The 15,125-nt window shown below is 51.2% G+C and overlaps 3 protein-coding genes across 3 annotated transcripts in view; 2 read left to right on the forward strand and 1 right to left on the reverse strand.

Moving 5' to 3' along the window:
* Positions 1-15,125, reverse strand: part of rtca (RNA 3'-terminal phosphate cyclase) — a 90,549-nt gene that overhangs the window by 12,821 nt on the left and 62,603 nt on the right. The window lies entirely within an intron of this gene.
* On the forward strand, positions 1,102-4,337 carry rab3b (RAB3B, member RAS oncogene family). Its single transcript, XM_077607298.1, has 5 exons — positions 1,102-1,413; positions 2,489-2,713; positions 2,796-2,914; positions 2,996-3,120; positions 4,006-4,337. Exons 2-5 carry the CDS (start codon positions 2,489-2,491, stop codon positions 4,191-4,193), a joined length of 657 nt encoding a protein of 218 aa, XP_077463424.1. The 5' UTR covers positions 1,102-1,413; the 3' UTR covers positions 4,194-4,337.
* LOC144079029 (nardilysin-like) lies at positions 5,031-14,564 on the forward strand. Its single transcript, XM_077607560.1, has 30 exons — positions 5,031-5,126; positions 5,778-5,939; positions 7,085-7,355; positions 7,511-7,592; positions 7,664-7,817; positions 7,923-7,996; positions 8,113-8,208; positions 8,331-8,453; positions 8,560-8,617; positions 8,696-8,769; positions 9,106-9,175; positions 9,255-9,332; positions 9,414-9,534; positions 10,370-10,483; positions 10,684-10,788; positions 10,882-11,005; positions 11,135-11,221; positions 11,298-11,417; positions 11,500-11,551; positions 11,657-11,807; positions 11,885-12,012; positions 12,092-12,254; positions 12,331-12,362; positions 12,459-12,597; positions 12,824-12,871; positions 13,024-13,076; positions 13,151-13,234; positions 13,322-13,529; positions 13,768-13,860; positions 14,308-14,564. Exons 2-30 carry the CDS (start codon positions 5,785-5,787, stop codon positions 14,527-14,529), a joined length of 3,279 nt encoding a protein of 1,092 aa, XP_077463686.1. The 5' UTR covers positions 5,031-5,126; positions 5,778-5,784; the 3' UTR covers positions 14,530-14,564.

Genomic DNA, 15,125 nt, shown 5'->3' on the forward strand with positions numbered 1-15,125 from the left:
AAAGACCAGAGCCACAGCGCTAGCCACAGCGCTAGCCACAGCGTTAGCCACAGCGCTAGCCACAGCGCCACCAGGCTGAACACTCAAACAGCTGCGCCGTGTTGTCACACTGATTGAATTGGATTTTGCCACATTGGACATTTTCAAAAGCAATTGTTCGCCCCTTAACTCTTTGTCCAAATATGAATGATCATCTGACTTGAAGCCATCACGCACGTGCGCAATGTAGCAGAACACCTGTAGCACCCACCGACCGAGCTAACTGGCAAAGTTGAACCACAACGGGGGGTTGGGCTGAAACGAGTAGGACCTGACGCCAATCCACTGATTGCACTCGTAGGACACTACAGTGGTACCTGGTCATATGACCGCTCGTCATACAAAATTCTCGTCTTACGGCGGAAATTTCCATCGAATAATTCGCCCGTCATGCGATCAAAATTTCGTGATGCGACCAAGCCAGGTCTTTTTTGCATAATTGTGCAGGCTTTGAGGCAGATCTGATCTGGCAACAAATAATGGCTGAAATGTGATTGGTTAAATGCTTCAATATGAAAAGACACATCTGGAAGCAGTCCAACCAGGGGGAAAAGCTATGAAAGGAAGCTAACAGACCATTTGGAATAATATGTATGTATTGATGGACAAAATATAATATGATTCAGATATTTGTTAGGCCAGCAGAGAAGGCCTTGAAGGCCCTGACGGCCCGCCACTGATATATATATATATATATATATATATATGTACTGTCATAATTAATTCAAATAAATACATAGAACAGCTATTTTCTACAAAGCCCGAGTATATATATATATATATATATATATATATATATATATATATATATATATATATATATTTCATAGCTTAACTACCATCAGATTGGACGTCTATCGCTGTCAATGGCACAGAAATACGAGGCATTCCATAATGACGATCTATTGGGATGCTCCCGCTGTGCGGGCACGCGCGTACCACACACACACACACACACACACACACGCGCACAAGGTGAATGAATGAGTCATCCAAGCGAGCGCGCACCTGCATGCCTACGTGACCGCGCACGGTATCCGACTGGGCGGGGCCGAGTGTGCTGTGCGCACGCGCGCTTTCTTCCTTCCACTCGGCGTCCGCGGGCGGGCGCACTGGCTGGCTCCTCGTCTCCGGACACCTTTCCCGCCCTTTTCAGGCCGCGCGCTCGCGCGCGTGAGTGAGTGAGTGTGTGTGTGCGTGCGTGTTTTTTGGCGGGGGCTTGTCGTTTTCTTTTAAGGGCCCTTCAAAGCGTGTTCCAGTGTTGCCTTCAAGGACTGACGGACAGAAGATAGACAGACAGACAGACAGACAGACAGACGGACGGACGGACGCCTCGGACACGCGCGCGCGCCTCAGACCCGCCCAGCAGCAGAGGTACGAAAAGGTGCACGCGCCGATGCTTTTGGAGGTTCACTCGCTCCTCTTCATCATGATCATCATCATCATCATCGTCATCACCGTCGTCTCTTTATGTTCTATGTAATATTCCATTTTGATGCTGTCATCCGCCTTCGCGACTTTTGGAGGAACCTCAGCAGGTGTTCAGTTGCCATGGAGACGCCGTGGGCTGTCATCAGCCGCGCGTGCACGCGCGCACCAAAAATAGCCACACGCCTTGACGCGTCAATATACAGGGAAAAAAAACGCACGTGAACGCACCGAAGAAAATGGCTACGATTCGTTGACTATTTCACACTTGCCTGTTTATAAATCTGAAGCTTTCCCTACAAAAGCCGCATCGAATTACATTGAACCAATATTGGAGAAATACGTGACGCTTCCAAATATACACAAATGATGATGGATAAGAACGAATAGCTATTCGCGTATAATGACAAAAATTGCCGCTGAAAAGATGGGCTGGGTCTGCGGAGGCCTCAACTTTGGCCTCATTTGGGTTGTGTGCGGTCAATTGGAGGCCGGTCTTTTGGTCGCCGTCTTTTGGTCGCCCCGACCGCGACAACGGGTGACCAAAAGACCGGCGACAAAACAAGGTAAAACAACACGGTCTACGCATGAATAAAAGCCAACAATGGCCATGAGCCGTTTCACTGAGCCAACGTGTGAGTGTAGAAGAGTTTATATGTACATGCGTTGCTGTCCCTTTAAGAAGCGACGTCAGTTCAGTCAGGGTCTTAACAAGTTCTCCAACAAAAAACATAATCAAAGTCCGGGAAATTTGGAGCTTTTCTTTAGCCTAATAATGACTAGGGCATTAAGTATGACTAAATAGTCATTGGCAGTTTGTATTTAGGGAATTTGAGCAACGATTTAAATGGTAATTATCAATAACCTTCCGGGCGACCAAAAGATCGGTGACCGAAAGGCCGGCGACCAATCGACCGTGTACCCATTTGTGCCCATTTTCTCAAAACCAAAGCCCCAAATAAGTCCAAAGTCACGGCGGTAAACGCGTCCCATTGACGAGCGTTGGTTTTTACCCGAGGAGATGGCCAAAGCGGAGCAGCGCTACGGGCAGCGGGACGGCTCGGACCAGAACTTCGACTACATGTTCAAGCTGCTGATCATCGGCAACAGCAGCGTGGGCAAGACCTCCTTCCTGTTCCGATACGCCGACGACTCCTTCAGCAACTCCTTCGTCAGCACGGTGGGGATCGACTTCAAGGTCAAGACCGTCTACCGCAACGACAAGAGGATCAAGCTGCAGATATGGGTGGGTCCGCACGCCGCCATTTTGGCTCATCTCTTGCACTGGTGTTGCTCCAAAAATCAACGTTTCCAACGTTTCCGCGTAGGACACGGCCGGCCAGGAGCGCTACCGCACCATCACCACGGCGTACTACCGAGGGGCCATGGGCTTCATCCTCATGTACGACATCACCAACGAGGAGAGCTTCAACGCCGTCCAGGACTGGTGCGTGCCTCCGTGCGTCCGTTGGTGGGTGGTCAAGGCGTCTCCCTCCGCCGCCACCGCCACCAATTTGTCTTCTCTCAGGGCCACGCAGATCAAGACGTACTCGTGGGACAACGCCCAGGTCATCATGGTGGGCAACAAGTGCGACATGGACGAGGAACGAGTGGTGGCGCCGGAGAAAGGGAAACATCTGGCCGACCAATTGGGTGAGTGCGTGCTTTTTCCCTTTTCCGGGCGCTAGCTCGGCTCGCCTCCGAGAACTTTGGAACTGGTTTGGCAAGCGGGGATGGCGCCGGTCACCCCCAATCCACAGGAAATGACCCCAAAGGCAAGGCCGTCTCTGAGTACTTTTGAATGTTCCACAAGATCCTGATCAAGTGGGCGGAGTTTGGGTCTTCTGCTCATTTGCATGCTTGACTTTCTACTTCCCACTTGACAAACACGGCGATTCACCAGTTGCTAGCACCCCGGGGTGCTTTTGCGCAAACATTAGCCGTCCGTTTGCCACCTGATGCTAACAAGCAATACTGTGTGCTATGGCGGTGGTGGTGGTGGTGAGTGGCAGATACTGCACAGTGGAAGGAAAATAGGTGTCAGGAAGTCACCCTGGAACGTACAGGAAGTGACCCAAAATCAATAGAAAATGACCTTTCTGTGGCTCCAAATCAACAACCAAAAAGAACAGGAAGTCATCCAGAATTTCCCTAAAATCCACAAGATTTTAGAAGAAAATGCACAAGTGACCCAAAATGTACAGGAAGTGACCCGTGATGTACAGGAAGTGAGCCAAGATGTGCAGGAAGTGACCCGTATTGTACAGGAAGTGACCCAAAATGTACAGGAAGTGACCCGTAATGTACAGGAAGTGACCCAAAATGTACAGGATGTGACCCATAATGTACAGGAAGTGACCCGAAATGTACAGGAAGTGAGACAAAATGTACAGGAAGTGAGACAAAATGTACAGGAAGTGACCCGGGAATGTGAAGGTTGTGACTGAGCTGCAAAAAGCCTTTAAGAAGAAGGAAAGTCACGGGCCGCCATTGACGACATGCGACGTCTTGTCTTTTGTTGTTGTCGTCGTTTGTCAGGTTTCGAGTACTACGAAGCCAGCGCCAAGGAGAACATCAACGTGCGGCAGGTCTTCGAGCGCCTGGTGGACATCATCTGCGTCAAGATGTCCGAGCGGGTGGACGTGGAGGTGGCGCCCGCCCCCGGCGTAAACACCGCCAAGTTGAGCGACAAACCGGCGGGCCAGCTACCTCAGAAGTGCTGCTGATCGCTCGCCAGCGACCTCTCTGTGTCACGAGCGACCTTTCCGTCCCTCTCCCTCTCCGTCGACGTTCCGCCCGCGCCAACGTGGCGATCGCGCCACTTATCGTCGTGAGTGCTTTTGTGTTTGCGTACAGTACCTCGGGCCAAAATCTCACGTGAATTACGTATTTCCAGAATGTGCGTGTGTGTCAACAAAAAAAAAACGGTCGTGCTTTTGTGAAATTTTCTGGAGGTGAAAAAAAACAAAAACAAACATCACGTTGCGTTGAATATGTATTTGCTAGTAAACGATATATTTAGAAGTCCGGATGTGCCAAATGATTTTTCGCCTGGAAAGATTCCAGCGAAACTTTACGGGAGGGAAGCGGTCGTCCCTAAGCACAACACTCGTTTTATGGTCGATGTTTGTATTATTAGAGATGCAATTTAGTATCATATAATAAAAATGTGGAAAAGGAAGCCTTTGATGAAGCGTTTTTTTGGCTTATTAAGTTATTTTAATGATATACTACCGCTGATAATTATACTACATCAAAATTAGTAGCAATCATTTTTAAGAGTAATTAGGTACTATTAGTACTACAACTATACCTCTACTAATACTAGTATGACAAGGAGCAGTTATTTTAAAATCGTACAACTAAAGAAAGTATAATTATCAAGTCCTATTTTTAAAAATACGAAATCCCTTAACCAAGTGTTCTTGGGAATTCCGCAACATACAGTCCAGTAGTTATAAAGTTTTCCCTAATGCAATTGAAAAAAAAAAAAGAAAGCACGGGATGTGACGTCGCTTTTAACCAATCAGGCGGCGTGTCCTACGTCACATGCGTAGATACCAGCCAATCAGGCGCTTTGTTTTGACCGATCAATGAGGCTCGTCGCTGCTTTGAACTCGCTGCTTGTGTCAACGCCGCTAAAGCTGTAGAAAGCTTCGGTAAGTAGCCGGCAAAGTGCCTTTCGAGTGACATTAAAGTGGACTCGTGGCCTTTTCTCCATTGTGTCTAAATGTCGGGACGCCCAGTGGTCACGGGGGCCCAAACCGAAGCCCGAGTTCCGCTTAGCAGTGCTGACGGACGAGTCAAGCTAACGGATTAGTGGAGAGATGCTAACTCTTGCCGCTTGCTTCCAAGCGTCTTTTTTCAAGTCTACTCAATTATAGCAACATATTTTTGTTCATGTAGATTGTAGACCTACAAATAGTTGGATTCATTGTCCAAAGTTTGCTGCGCTGTTCTTTGGAGACATTTTGCAGTCTCTTTCGAGGCCTCCTTTTCATAAGCGACTTTTTGTGGAGCCGTGCTGTACTCGAATATCCCAAGTGCAAGTGAACGCAACACTTTGCTGTTTGTCATATTGTCAACAATTCTCATATTTAAAAAAAAAAACTACTAATTGGGGGCCTTTTGACGTCCAATTCTTTGCGCTAGCAGGGTAGGCAGAAAATAATACATTTTCTGTCTAATTTTAATTTTAAAAATAAATAAATTGAAGAATAAATGATGTTATAACATGATTTAGGCTTTAGTAATGTGCCTTTTAACGTCTACTAGGCGATTTGGCTAACGATTTGGCCTCCTTCCACCAGGGTCGCCATGCCTCAAACCAACAAGTCCGTCGGCGCCGGCGCCGCATGTGGGCCGCTGTGCGCTCCGGACCGGGGAGAGCCGCCGCCCCCCCTTCCGGACGACGGCGAGGAGCGGGGAGACCCTCAGATTGTCAAGTCGCCCAGCGACCCCAAGAAATACAGGTGAGGGTGCATGACTTCCATATATCTTGGCAATATGCTCTGAGCTCTCGTGGGCCACTTCCTGTTGGTTTGAAGGCACTTTTGGGTCACTTCCTGTTGATTTGCAGTCATTTCCTGTTGCTTGTAAGGCACTTGTGGGTCACTTCCTGTTGCTTTTGGATCAATTCCTGTTGATTCAGAGTACAGTGGTACCTCTACATACGAGCTTAATTCGTTGCGGGACTGAGCTCGTATGTCGAATATCTCGTAAGCCTCTTTTCCCGGTGAATCGTAATTTAACATAAACAAATTGAAATGAACTTGGATGATGATGCTCAAAAATAAGTTGAATCTAACCTTACACTAAACTTCATTCTAATTTTGTTTGACATTTGTATACCTTTCTTCTCCCTGGCTCTGTTTGCCACGCCTCCAACCTGACTTTCACTATCATCGATGGGCTGTTTGCTTTTGTATTCCCTTCAAAATATTTTTCCCAAGCCATCTGGCACAGACATAGGTGACGAAGTTGAATCAACGGGGGTTGGGCCAAGGTGGGTGGGTGGGTGGAACTGGTCGCGGCTTTCCGTTCAAGCTATCCGGCACCGACTGAGCTGACAAAGTTGAAGGAGCGGGGGTTGTGCTGCAAGAAGCACCTGACGCCAATCCACTGATTGCACTTGTAGGACACTTGTATTGTGGAAAGATTTCCTCTGTCGAGGTTAACCCTAACCCGCACTCCCTGTATAAATGCCTAGTCTTATGGGACGCTACGTCTTCCTTCATATGTCCAATGCTTCAATTTCTTCAAGGCGCTCGTGCGCTCAACATTGGTCAAAAGTCTGCACTTTGATGACCCACCTTTGAAATAGGTCCAAAAAAGTCTTGAACTGGCTTTTGACAGTTTATACCAGGCAGGGGTGCTTTCTCCAAGCCACCCAGCACCGACAATAGCTGACAAAGTTGAATTGACGGGGGTTGGGCCGCTTTGGGTGAGGAGGGAGCAGCACTTTTTGTTGATATGGTCTTAGGGTATTTGTGGGTCACTGCCTGTTGATTTTCTTTTTTTTTTAAATCCAATATCGTTAAAAATGTTAGCATGGCGCTAGCGGCGGACGTCCTTTTTTTTTGGGAAACGAGTCAAGGTCCTTCCCCCGCCATTTCAGATTCATCCAGCTGAGCAACGGCCTCCGGGCGCTGCTGGTCTCCGACTTGAGCGCCTCCGACGGCAATTTGGGATGCGGGGAAGCCGGCCCGGACGACGAGGACGACGACGACGAGGAGGACGAGGGAGACGACAGCGCGGACGAGGCCGATTCGGGCGAGGGCTCGGAGGAGGAGGACGACGACGAGCAGCCCGAGGAAGAGCGGGACAGCGACTTTGAGGAGCTGGACGAGGACGGCGCCGGAAAAAAGAAGAAGAGCGCCGAAAAGCAGGTGTCGATGGAATCCTTTTCAACTGACGGCACAGAAGCCTCGCCCCTACCAACATGGCTGCCCTGAATTGAAATCATTTCATTGGGAGTCATTTGCAGAGCCAAATGATTCATTGAAGGAATTGATTGAGTCATTTGGTGTGTGCCGGCGTTTAGGCGGCCGCCGCCCTGTGCATCGGCGTGGGCAGTTTCAGCGATCCCGAGGAACTTCCCGGCCTGGCCCACTTCCTGGAGCACAGTGAGTCGAACCCGAGCGCGGCGCCGGCGGTGCTCCGGCGCCACCGACCCCCATTTTTCTTCGGCGAGCAGTGGTGTTCATGGGCAGCCAAAAGTACCCGGCGGAAAACGGCTTCGACGCCTTCCTGAAGAAACACGGCGGCAGCGACAACGCCTCCACCGACTGCGAGCGCACCGTCTTCCAGTTCGACGTGCAGAAGAAACACTTCAGGGAGGCCCTGGATAGGTCCGGACGCCTGTCTTTCCCCCCCTCCCCAAATGACGGCTTGGGAAGAACGCTCGTGTCCCTTGCCGAAAAAGAACTATTTGACTGAGCGCAGCGTTCTTCCAGGTGGGCCCAGTTCTTCATCTGCCCGCTGATGATCGAGGACGCGGTGGACCGAGAAGTGGAGGCGGTGGACAGCGGTGAGACCCTCGGGCTCAATTCTCGACTCATTTTGGAGCCCCCAAAATGTCCAAATGTTTGTTTATTTCTTCTTTTTCTGCTGTCCCTTCCTCCCTCCCTCCCTCCTTGTGGACAGAGTTCCAGCTGGCCAGGCCTTCGGACTCACATCGCAAGGAGATGCTGTTTGGCGGCCTGGCCGTGCCGGGGCACCCCATGAGCAAGTTCTGCTGGGGTGCGAAAGCGGCCCCACGGCCGAAAAAATCTCTTTCCCTCTTTCCCTCCCTCACTTCCTCCCTTCTTTCCCTCCGTCCCTCACTTTCTTCCTTCCTTCCTTCCTTCTCGGTCCTCTCACAGGAAACGCTCAGACCTTAAAACACGAGCCCCGGGCCAAAGGCGTGGACACCTACCGCCGGCTGCGAGACTTCTGGGGCAGGTTCTACTCGGCGCACTACATGACGCTGGCCGTGCAATCCAAAGGTGGGCCCGGACCTGACCTGACCTGACCTCCACTTGAACTTCCTTCATCCTTGTCCCCCTTTTCTTCTTCTTTTCCTTTCCAAACCTTCCCCCGTCACCCTCCCAGAGAGCCTGGACACGTTGGAGCAGTGGGTCCGCGAGATCTTCATCCACGTCCCCGACAAGTAAGTGATGCCGGTCGCCGTCGTCCCCCGAGGCGAGACGGCGTCTGACGGCGTCTGACGTTGTTGTGGCGGCGGTAGCGGACGACCGCCGGTGGACTTTTCGCACCTGCCCAAGCCCTTCGACACGCCCGACTTCCACAAGCTTTACCGAGGTAGCGAACACTTCGTCTATCTCGGCTCCATATAAGAAATCCCAAAAGCTAACTTCCAAAAAAAATAGCCCTTAGTGGTCCATGTCGATACGTAGCAACCAAAATGGATTGGACATCTATCGCAGTCACTGGCAGATAGATTATTTGGGAAATATTATTAATAAGGTTTGAACAGTAGGGAGGCCATTGAGGTGTTTCCAAAGTTTCATTGTTATTGGTCAAAATCATAATGTCTCTTTTTTAAAGCAAGCCTGCTTTGTGAATGAGCGTCCATTTTTGCCGACGACTTTTCAAAATAAAGCAACATTCCAGATGCCATTTGTTTGTGTGGCGCAGTGGTTCCTGTGGGGAAGGTCCACGCTCTGACCATCAGCTGGGCTTTGCCGCCTCAAGGGAAGCACTACAGGTGCGCCAACTGGGCTCATTGTGCTAACGGGGCCACCTGCTCACGGTGCTAACGGCGCTAACCTTGCTAACGGCAACAGGGTGAAGCCCCTCCACTACATTTCCTGGCTGATCGGACACGAGGGCAGCGGCAGCATCCTCTCCGTGCTGCGCAGGAAGTGAGGTGGCCGCCGTCCCCCCCCCGCCCCGCGTTTGTCGAACGGCGCCCGCTGAGGCGCCGCCGCGTGCTCCGCCGACAGGTGCTGGGCCCTGGCGCTCTTCGGGGGCAACAGCGAGACGGGCTTCGATCAGAACACCACCTACTCCATCTTCTCCGTCACCATCAATCTCACCGAACTGGGCTTCGCCAACTTCTACCAGGTCGGTCAGAGCGCCCACCATCCCTCAAAATGAGCGGGGTGACCCGTCAATCCCCATTATTAGCGTCAAGTGTCCCACAATCAATAGAAAGCAGTGGCGGTCCGTGCATTTTCTCATAGCGCCTTCAACGAATCAATCCAACCAATCTCAAAAACTATTTTATGGCTATAAAACCTCTACTGCAGCTAAAAGTCCTTCTTGAAAATGGCTTTGCCAGCAAATCTGCAACCAAATCCATTTGTTTTCCTCCGTCGGCCATTGTGGGTTGAGTTTGCTCACTCTGGCTTTGGCCCGCCTACTCTATCACTAGCCAATCATAGTGAGTGAAAGCGTATCCCTACGACTGCGATAAGGCCTGGTGTCACCAAATCGAATTCTGATTGGTTAAAGCAACAGTCTTATCTATCGACGCTTGTTTAAGGCAGCAGAGCCTGCAGAAGTGATTGTGAAGGCCTTGAGGCAGATTTCTGACCCTGGCAACAAATAACGGCTGAAATGTGATTGGTTAAATGCTCCAATATGAAAACACACATCTGGAAGCAGTGCAACCAGGGGGAAAGCAATGAAAGAAATCTAACAGACAATTTGGAATTATTTCATAAGTATTGACGGACAATATAATAATATAATCTATGATTCAGATATTTTTTAGGCCAGCAGAGAAGGCCCTGACTGCCCGCCACTGATAGAAGGTGACCTGTAAAGCCCCCCAAACTAGCAGGAAGTAACATGCTAACGCCCACAAAAGCTAGCACAAAGTCATCTGTTAATGCCCACGAAAACTAACAGGAAATGACCGAGTTGACGTTGTTTCTATTGCTATGTTGGCTGGCAGGTGGTCCACTTGGTGTTCCAGTACTTGAAGATGCTGCAGACTCTTGGCCCTCAAAAGAGGATCTACGAGGAAATTCAGAAGATAGAAGACAACGAGTTCCTCTATCAAGAGCAGGTATTAGCTTAGCCACATGCTAACCATCGTTAGGCCTGCGTTACTCTCGTACGGATTCCATCTTGAGGCCTATGACCAACCGCTCACGAGGAATCCCAATAATGTAGCAAGTCGGGCGCCACCTGCTGGCTAAAAGCACTTTGCAAAAGGGATTTTGACACGGTTTGACCAACGCTAACTACGTTTGTCCGACGCCTTAGACCGATCCCATCGAGTTTGTGGAGAACATCTGCGAGAACATGCAGCTCTTCCCCAAGGAGGACTTCCTGACCGGGGACCAGCTCATGTTTAACTACGAGCCCGAGGCGAGACGCCGACCGACGAACGTGCCGACGATGACGAGGGCTCGACGGGCGCTTGACGGCGTGCGTTTTTGTTGTTTTTGTTTTTGGGCTCAGGTGATCGGGGCCGCTCTGTCCAATCTGACGCCCGAGCGAGCCAACCTGCTTCTGCTCTCCCCGGAACACGAGGGCCGCTGCCAACTCAGGGAAAAATGGTTCTGCACGGCCTACAGCCGAGAAGGTAAGGAAGGACTACCGGTGAGCCTAACCGGTGACCCTCCATCTAGAATACCACTGTGAACGAATCGACCCTGGGATTTACAAAAAAATCCAAAGTCAGGCGTCACCCCACTTGTTTTTGCATCCTCAGAAATCCCGGCCGAGTGGTCCGAACTTTGGGCGTCCGACTTTGAACTCCATCCCGACCTTCAACTTCCCGCGGAGAACAAGTTCATCGGTCAGAACCCAAACATTTGTGATGAATAAAAGTCTTTCAAAAAAAATACTACTAATCCAAATTTCCCCGTCGGCAGCTTCCGACTTCACTCTGAGGCCGTCCGACTGTCCCGACTCGGAGTATCCCGTCAAAATCTTGGACGACAAGCATGCTTGTCTGTGGTATAAGAAGGACAACAAGTTCAAGATTCCCAAAGGTGGGAGGAACAGCGCGCTCTGGCGGACACGCGTGGTCATGACATCCTCAACGTTTTCTTTCATTTTTTTTTTCTCTTTCAGCTTATATTCGCTTCCACTTGATTTCCCCGCTGATCCAGGAAAGTCCTGAAAAGTAAGAGACGACAAACCATGACGTCTTAGACGTTTAGCGCCGTCAATGGCATACAACGCCGAATTCTCCTTTCCTTTTCCTTTTTCTGACATCTCCCGTGTTCAGCGTGGTCCTGTTCGACATGTTGGTGAACATCCTGGCCTACAACCTGGCCGAGCCGGCGTACGAGGCGGACGTGGCTCAGCTGGAGTACAAGCTGGTGGCCGGCGAGCACGGCCTGGTCTTGCGCCTCAAGGGCTTCAACCACAAGCTGCCCGTCAGTACTCCGTGACTTTTCTGTCACAATAGCACATGGTTGAATGTGGCTTTTTTTTCCCCCGGCTTCCCGGTCAGCTTCTTCTGGACCTGCTGGTGGATCACCTGGCCGGCTTCACGTCCACGCCCGAAGTCTTTGCCATGTTTTTGGAGCAGCTGAAGAAGACCTACTTCAACATCCTCATCAAGCCCGACCGCCTGGGCAAGTAGGTCAACGCCACGCCCCCTGGCCACGCCCCCTACCCCCCGTCCGACCCCGCCTCCTACCCCCCCCCACACGCGCAGGGACGTACGCCTGCTGATCCTGGAGCGCTGCCGCTGGTCGCTGGTGGAGAAGTATCGGGTGGTGGCCGCCGGCCCCCAACTGCCGGACCTCCTGGCGTTCGCCGCCCGGCTGAAGGAGGAGATGTACGCCGAGGGCCTGGTGCAGGGGAACTTTGGCGGCGAGGTGGGTGTTCCGGACGCTTTTTTTTCCCGGTCCGCCGCCGCCTCGGCTGACCGTGGGCTCTCGTTTGCGCCCGCAGGAGTCCAAGCGCTTTCTGCGAGATTTGGTCCGGTGAGTGCGGACCGGGATAGGCCGGCCCAGGCCGGTCCACGCCGGACCAGACCTTTTGTGACGCCGATGATGATGATGATGATTTGGCACCGTCAGGAAGCTGCAATTCCGGCCGCTGTCGGCAGAGGTCCCCGTTTCCTTCCGGGTGGTGGAGCTGCCCGTGGGTCATCACCTGTGCAAGGTCAAGTCCCTCAACAAGGGCGACGCCAACTCGGAGGTCACCGTCTACTACCAGGTAGGTCATTTTTTCCAAATGTCAACTTGATCGCTATCGACTGTTAGCTGACAATGCTAATTGCTAGCTCATTTCTGTGTTTTGTGATTAGTAGGTTTTTTTTTGCCATTTTTTGTGTTCATTTTTTTGTTGAAATGTTTTTGTTTTTTGGGGGGGGGTGTTGTCACATTATTTTGGCACAATTGGGTTTTGTTTGGTTAAAGTTCTTAATGTTTGTGTTTTGCAGTCGGGTCTGAAGAATCTACGTGAGCACGCCTTGATGGAGCTGCTGGTGGTCCGTTCTTTCTTCTTTCACTACCACTATTTTCATAGAAGGCAAAGGCACATTGGGTGCCCCCTAGTGGTTAACGGAAACTAGTTAGCGCCCTGAAAGCAAAGTTCTTGTCATTGATTCACCTGACAAATGTGTGCTATTTTTCAAATCAGATGCACATGGAGGAGCCATGCTTCAACTTCCTTCGGACCAAAGAGACGTTGGGGTGAGTCTGGCTAAACGCCGCGTGCACGTCCGCCATTGCCGCCGCTGACCTCCCTCCGGGCCCTTGTCTTTTAGGTACCACGTGTACCCGACCTGTAGGAACACCTCGGGGGTCTTGGGCTTCTCCGTCACCGTGGAAACGCAGGCCAGCAAGTTCAGGTGCGCTCACCCACGCGGCGTGCCAGCTAGCCCAAGGCTAATTATTCCTGACCGCTTTTTTGGGGGGGGCATTCGGGGGGGGCTCAGCACGGAGTTGGTGGAGGCCAAAGTGGAGGAGTTCCTGGCGTGGTTCGATCGGACCCTGTCGGAGCTGAGCGACGAGGCCTTCGGGACGCAGGTGACGGCGCTGGTCAAGCTCAAGGAGTGCGAGGACGCCCACCTGGGCGAGGAGGTGGACCGCAACTGGTTCGAGGTGCTCACCGGACATTACGTCTTCCGGAGACTCCAGCTGGAGGTCAGACATCTTTCTTTTTCAGACACACACATGCGCATGCGCGCTAAAACTAGTCAAACTTGAACTCTTTTGCGGCCACTTTGGGGGAGAAATGACTTCTGCTACACTTTGGGCTTGTCCGCAGAAAATCAATCCAATTGTGAAAAATGTCCCCAAATGAACAGGAAGTGAGGTCAAAAAGACAGGAAGTGGCCACAATTTGACGCCGATGGTATTTGTGTTTTTGCTGCGGTTCCAGATCGCGGCTCTGAAAGGCTTCACGCGCCAGGATCTGCTCTCGTGGTTCCAGGAGCATCGCGGCGCCGGCGCCGGCAGGAAGCTCAGCGTGCACGTAAGACCGTCCTTTTTCAAAATTGAACTGGAAGCCATTTTTGAAAAATCAACAGGAAGTGACCCAGAAAGGCCCCCGAATCAACAGGAAGTGCCTGAAAATCACCTAGAAGTGATCTAGCAATGCCCAAATATCAAACAGGAAATGACCTGTAACTCACCAAAAATCGGGATTGACCTGGCAATGCCCCAAAATCAAACAGGAAGTGACCTGTAACTCACCAAAAATCAACAGGAAATGCCTGGAAATCAACCGGAAGTGACCTGTAAGTCCCTGAAATCAATTGGATGTGACCAGTAAATGCCCCCAAATCAACAGGAAGTGACTCATAGGAGTTTAGCGAGTGCACGTTTGAATTTCTTTTTTTTTATTTAATCCAAATTGTAATCACCTCATCGCCTCCAATCAACCCATAAAAAAAACAACTAAATTCCTTCCGACCCTCAGGTGGTGGGCTTCGGCGCCGAAGAGGGCGACTCGGCGGAAAGCGAGGGCGGGCCGGAGTCGGCGTGCTCCTCGGCCCCCTCCTCGTCCTACGGCGAGGTCAGCTCGCTGAGCTTCCCGGACGTGCGCTCGCCGTCGCTGAGGGAGGGCGCCGTGGCGGTGGGCGACATCCGGGCCTTTGCCGCCTCCCTCCCCCTGCACCCCCACCACAAAGTCCTCAGCTAGGCTAGGGGGCGCCAATAAAAGCCCTCCAACGTCAACTACCCTGGTCTCCGTCTCCTCTTTCGGCCCCATATCGACTAGATTTTAGATTTCCCGACATTCTGTCGGGGTTCCCGAACGCGGCGACCGTCCGTGGCGCTCACGTGACGGGAAACCAAAACATTTGATTTACGTGGCCAATTTTCTTGCAGGCAAACGCGCGTCTTGTGCGTTCACGTGGTCCTTTTCTGCTCTGCTCGCAAATCGACCGGAAAATAAGCCAAAAATAGCACGCTTTGCTAAAAGGGGCTTCAGGCTGTTGTTTCGATGGCTCGACATGCGCTAAGATGGCGGGTGGGCGTGGCCTTCGTCTCGTCAAAAGTTTTTTTTTTGCTCTTTCAATGAACGGAATATTTCAATTGAATATGACTGCTTCTCCACTTTGTGGCGGTTTTTGCTCACTTCCTGTTCGTTGTCCTCCAGTTTGTGTTCATCTTGGGGCATTTGGAAGTCTCACATTCCTTTTTCAATCACTTCCGATTGACTTGCTGTTCACTTTGGAGTCATTTCATCACTTTGTGTCGATTTCGGCCCACTTCCTGTTCATTTGGGGACTTTTC

Source organism: Stigmatopora argus, chromosome 8 (assembly GCF_051989625.1).
Source record: "Stigmatopora argus isolate UIUO_Sarg chromosome 8, RoL_Sarg_1.0, whole genome shotgun sequence".
NCBI classification, from domain to species: domain Eukaryota; kingdom Metazoa; phylum Chordata; class Actinopteri; order Syngnathiformes; family Syngnathidae; genus Stigmatopora; species Stigmatopora argus.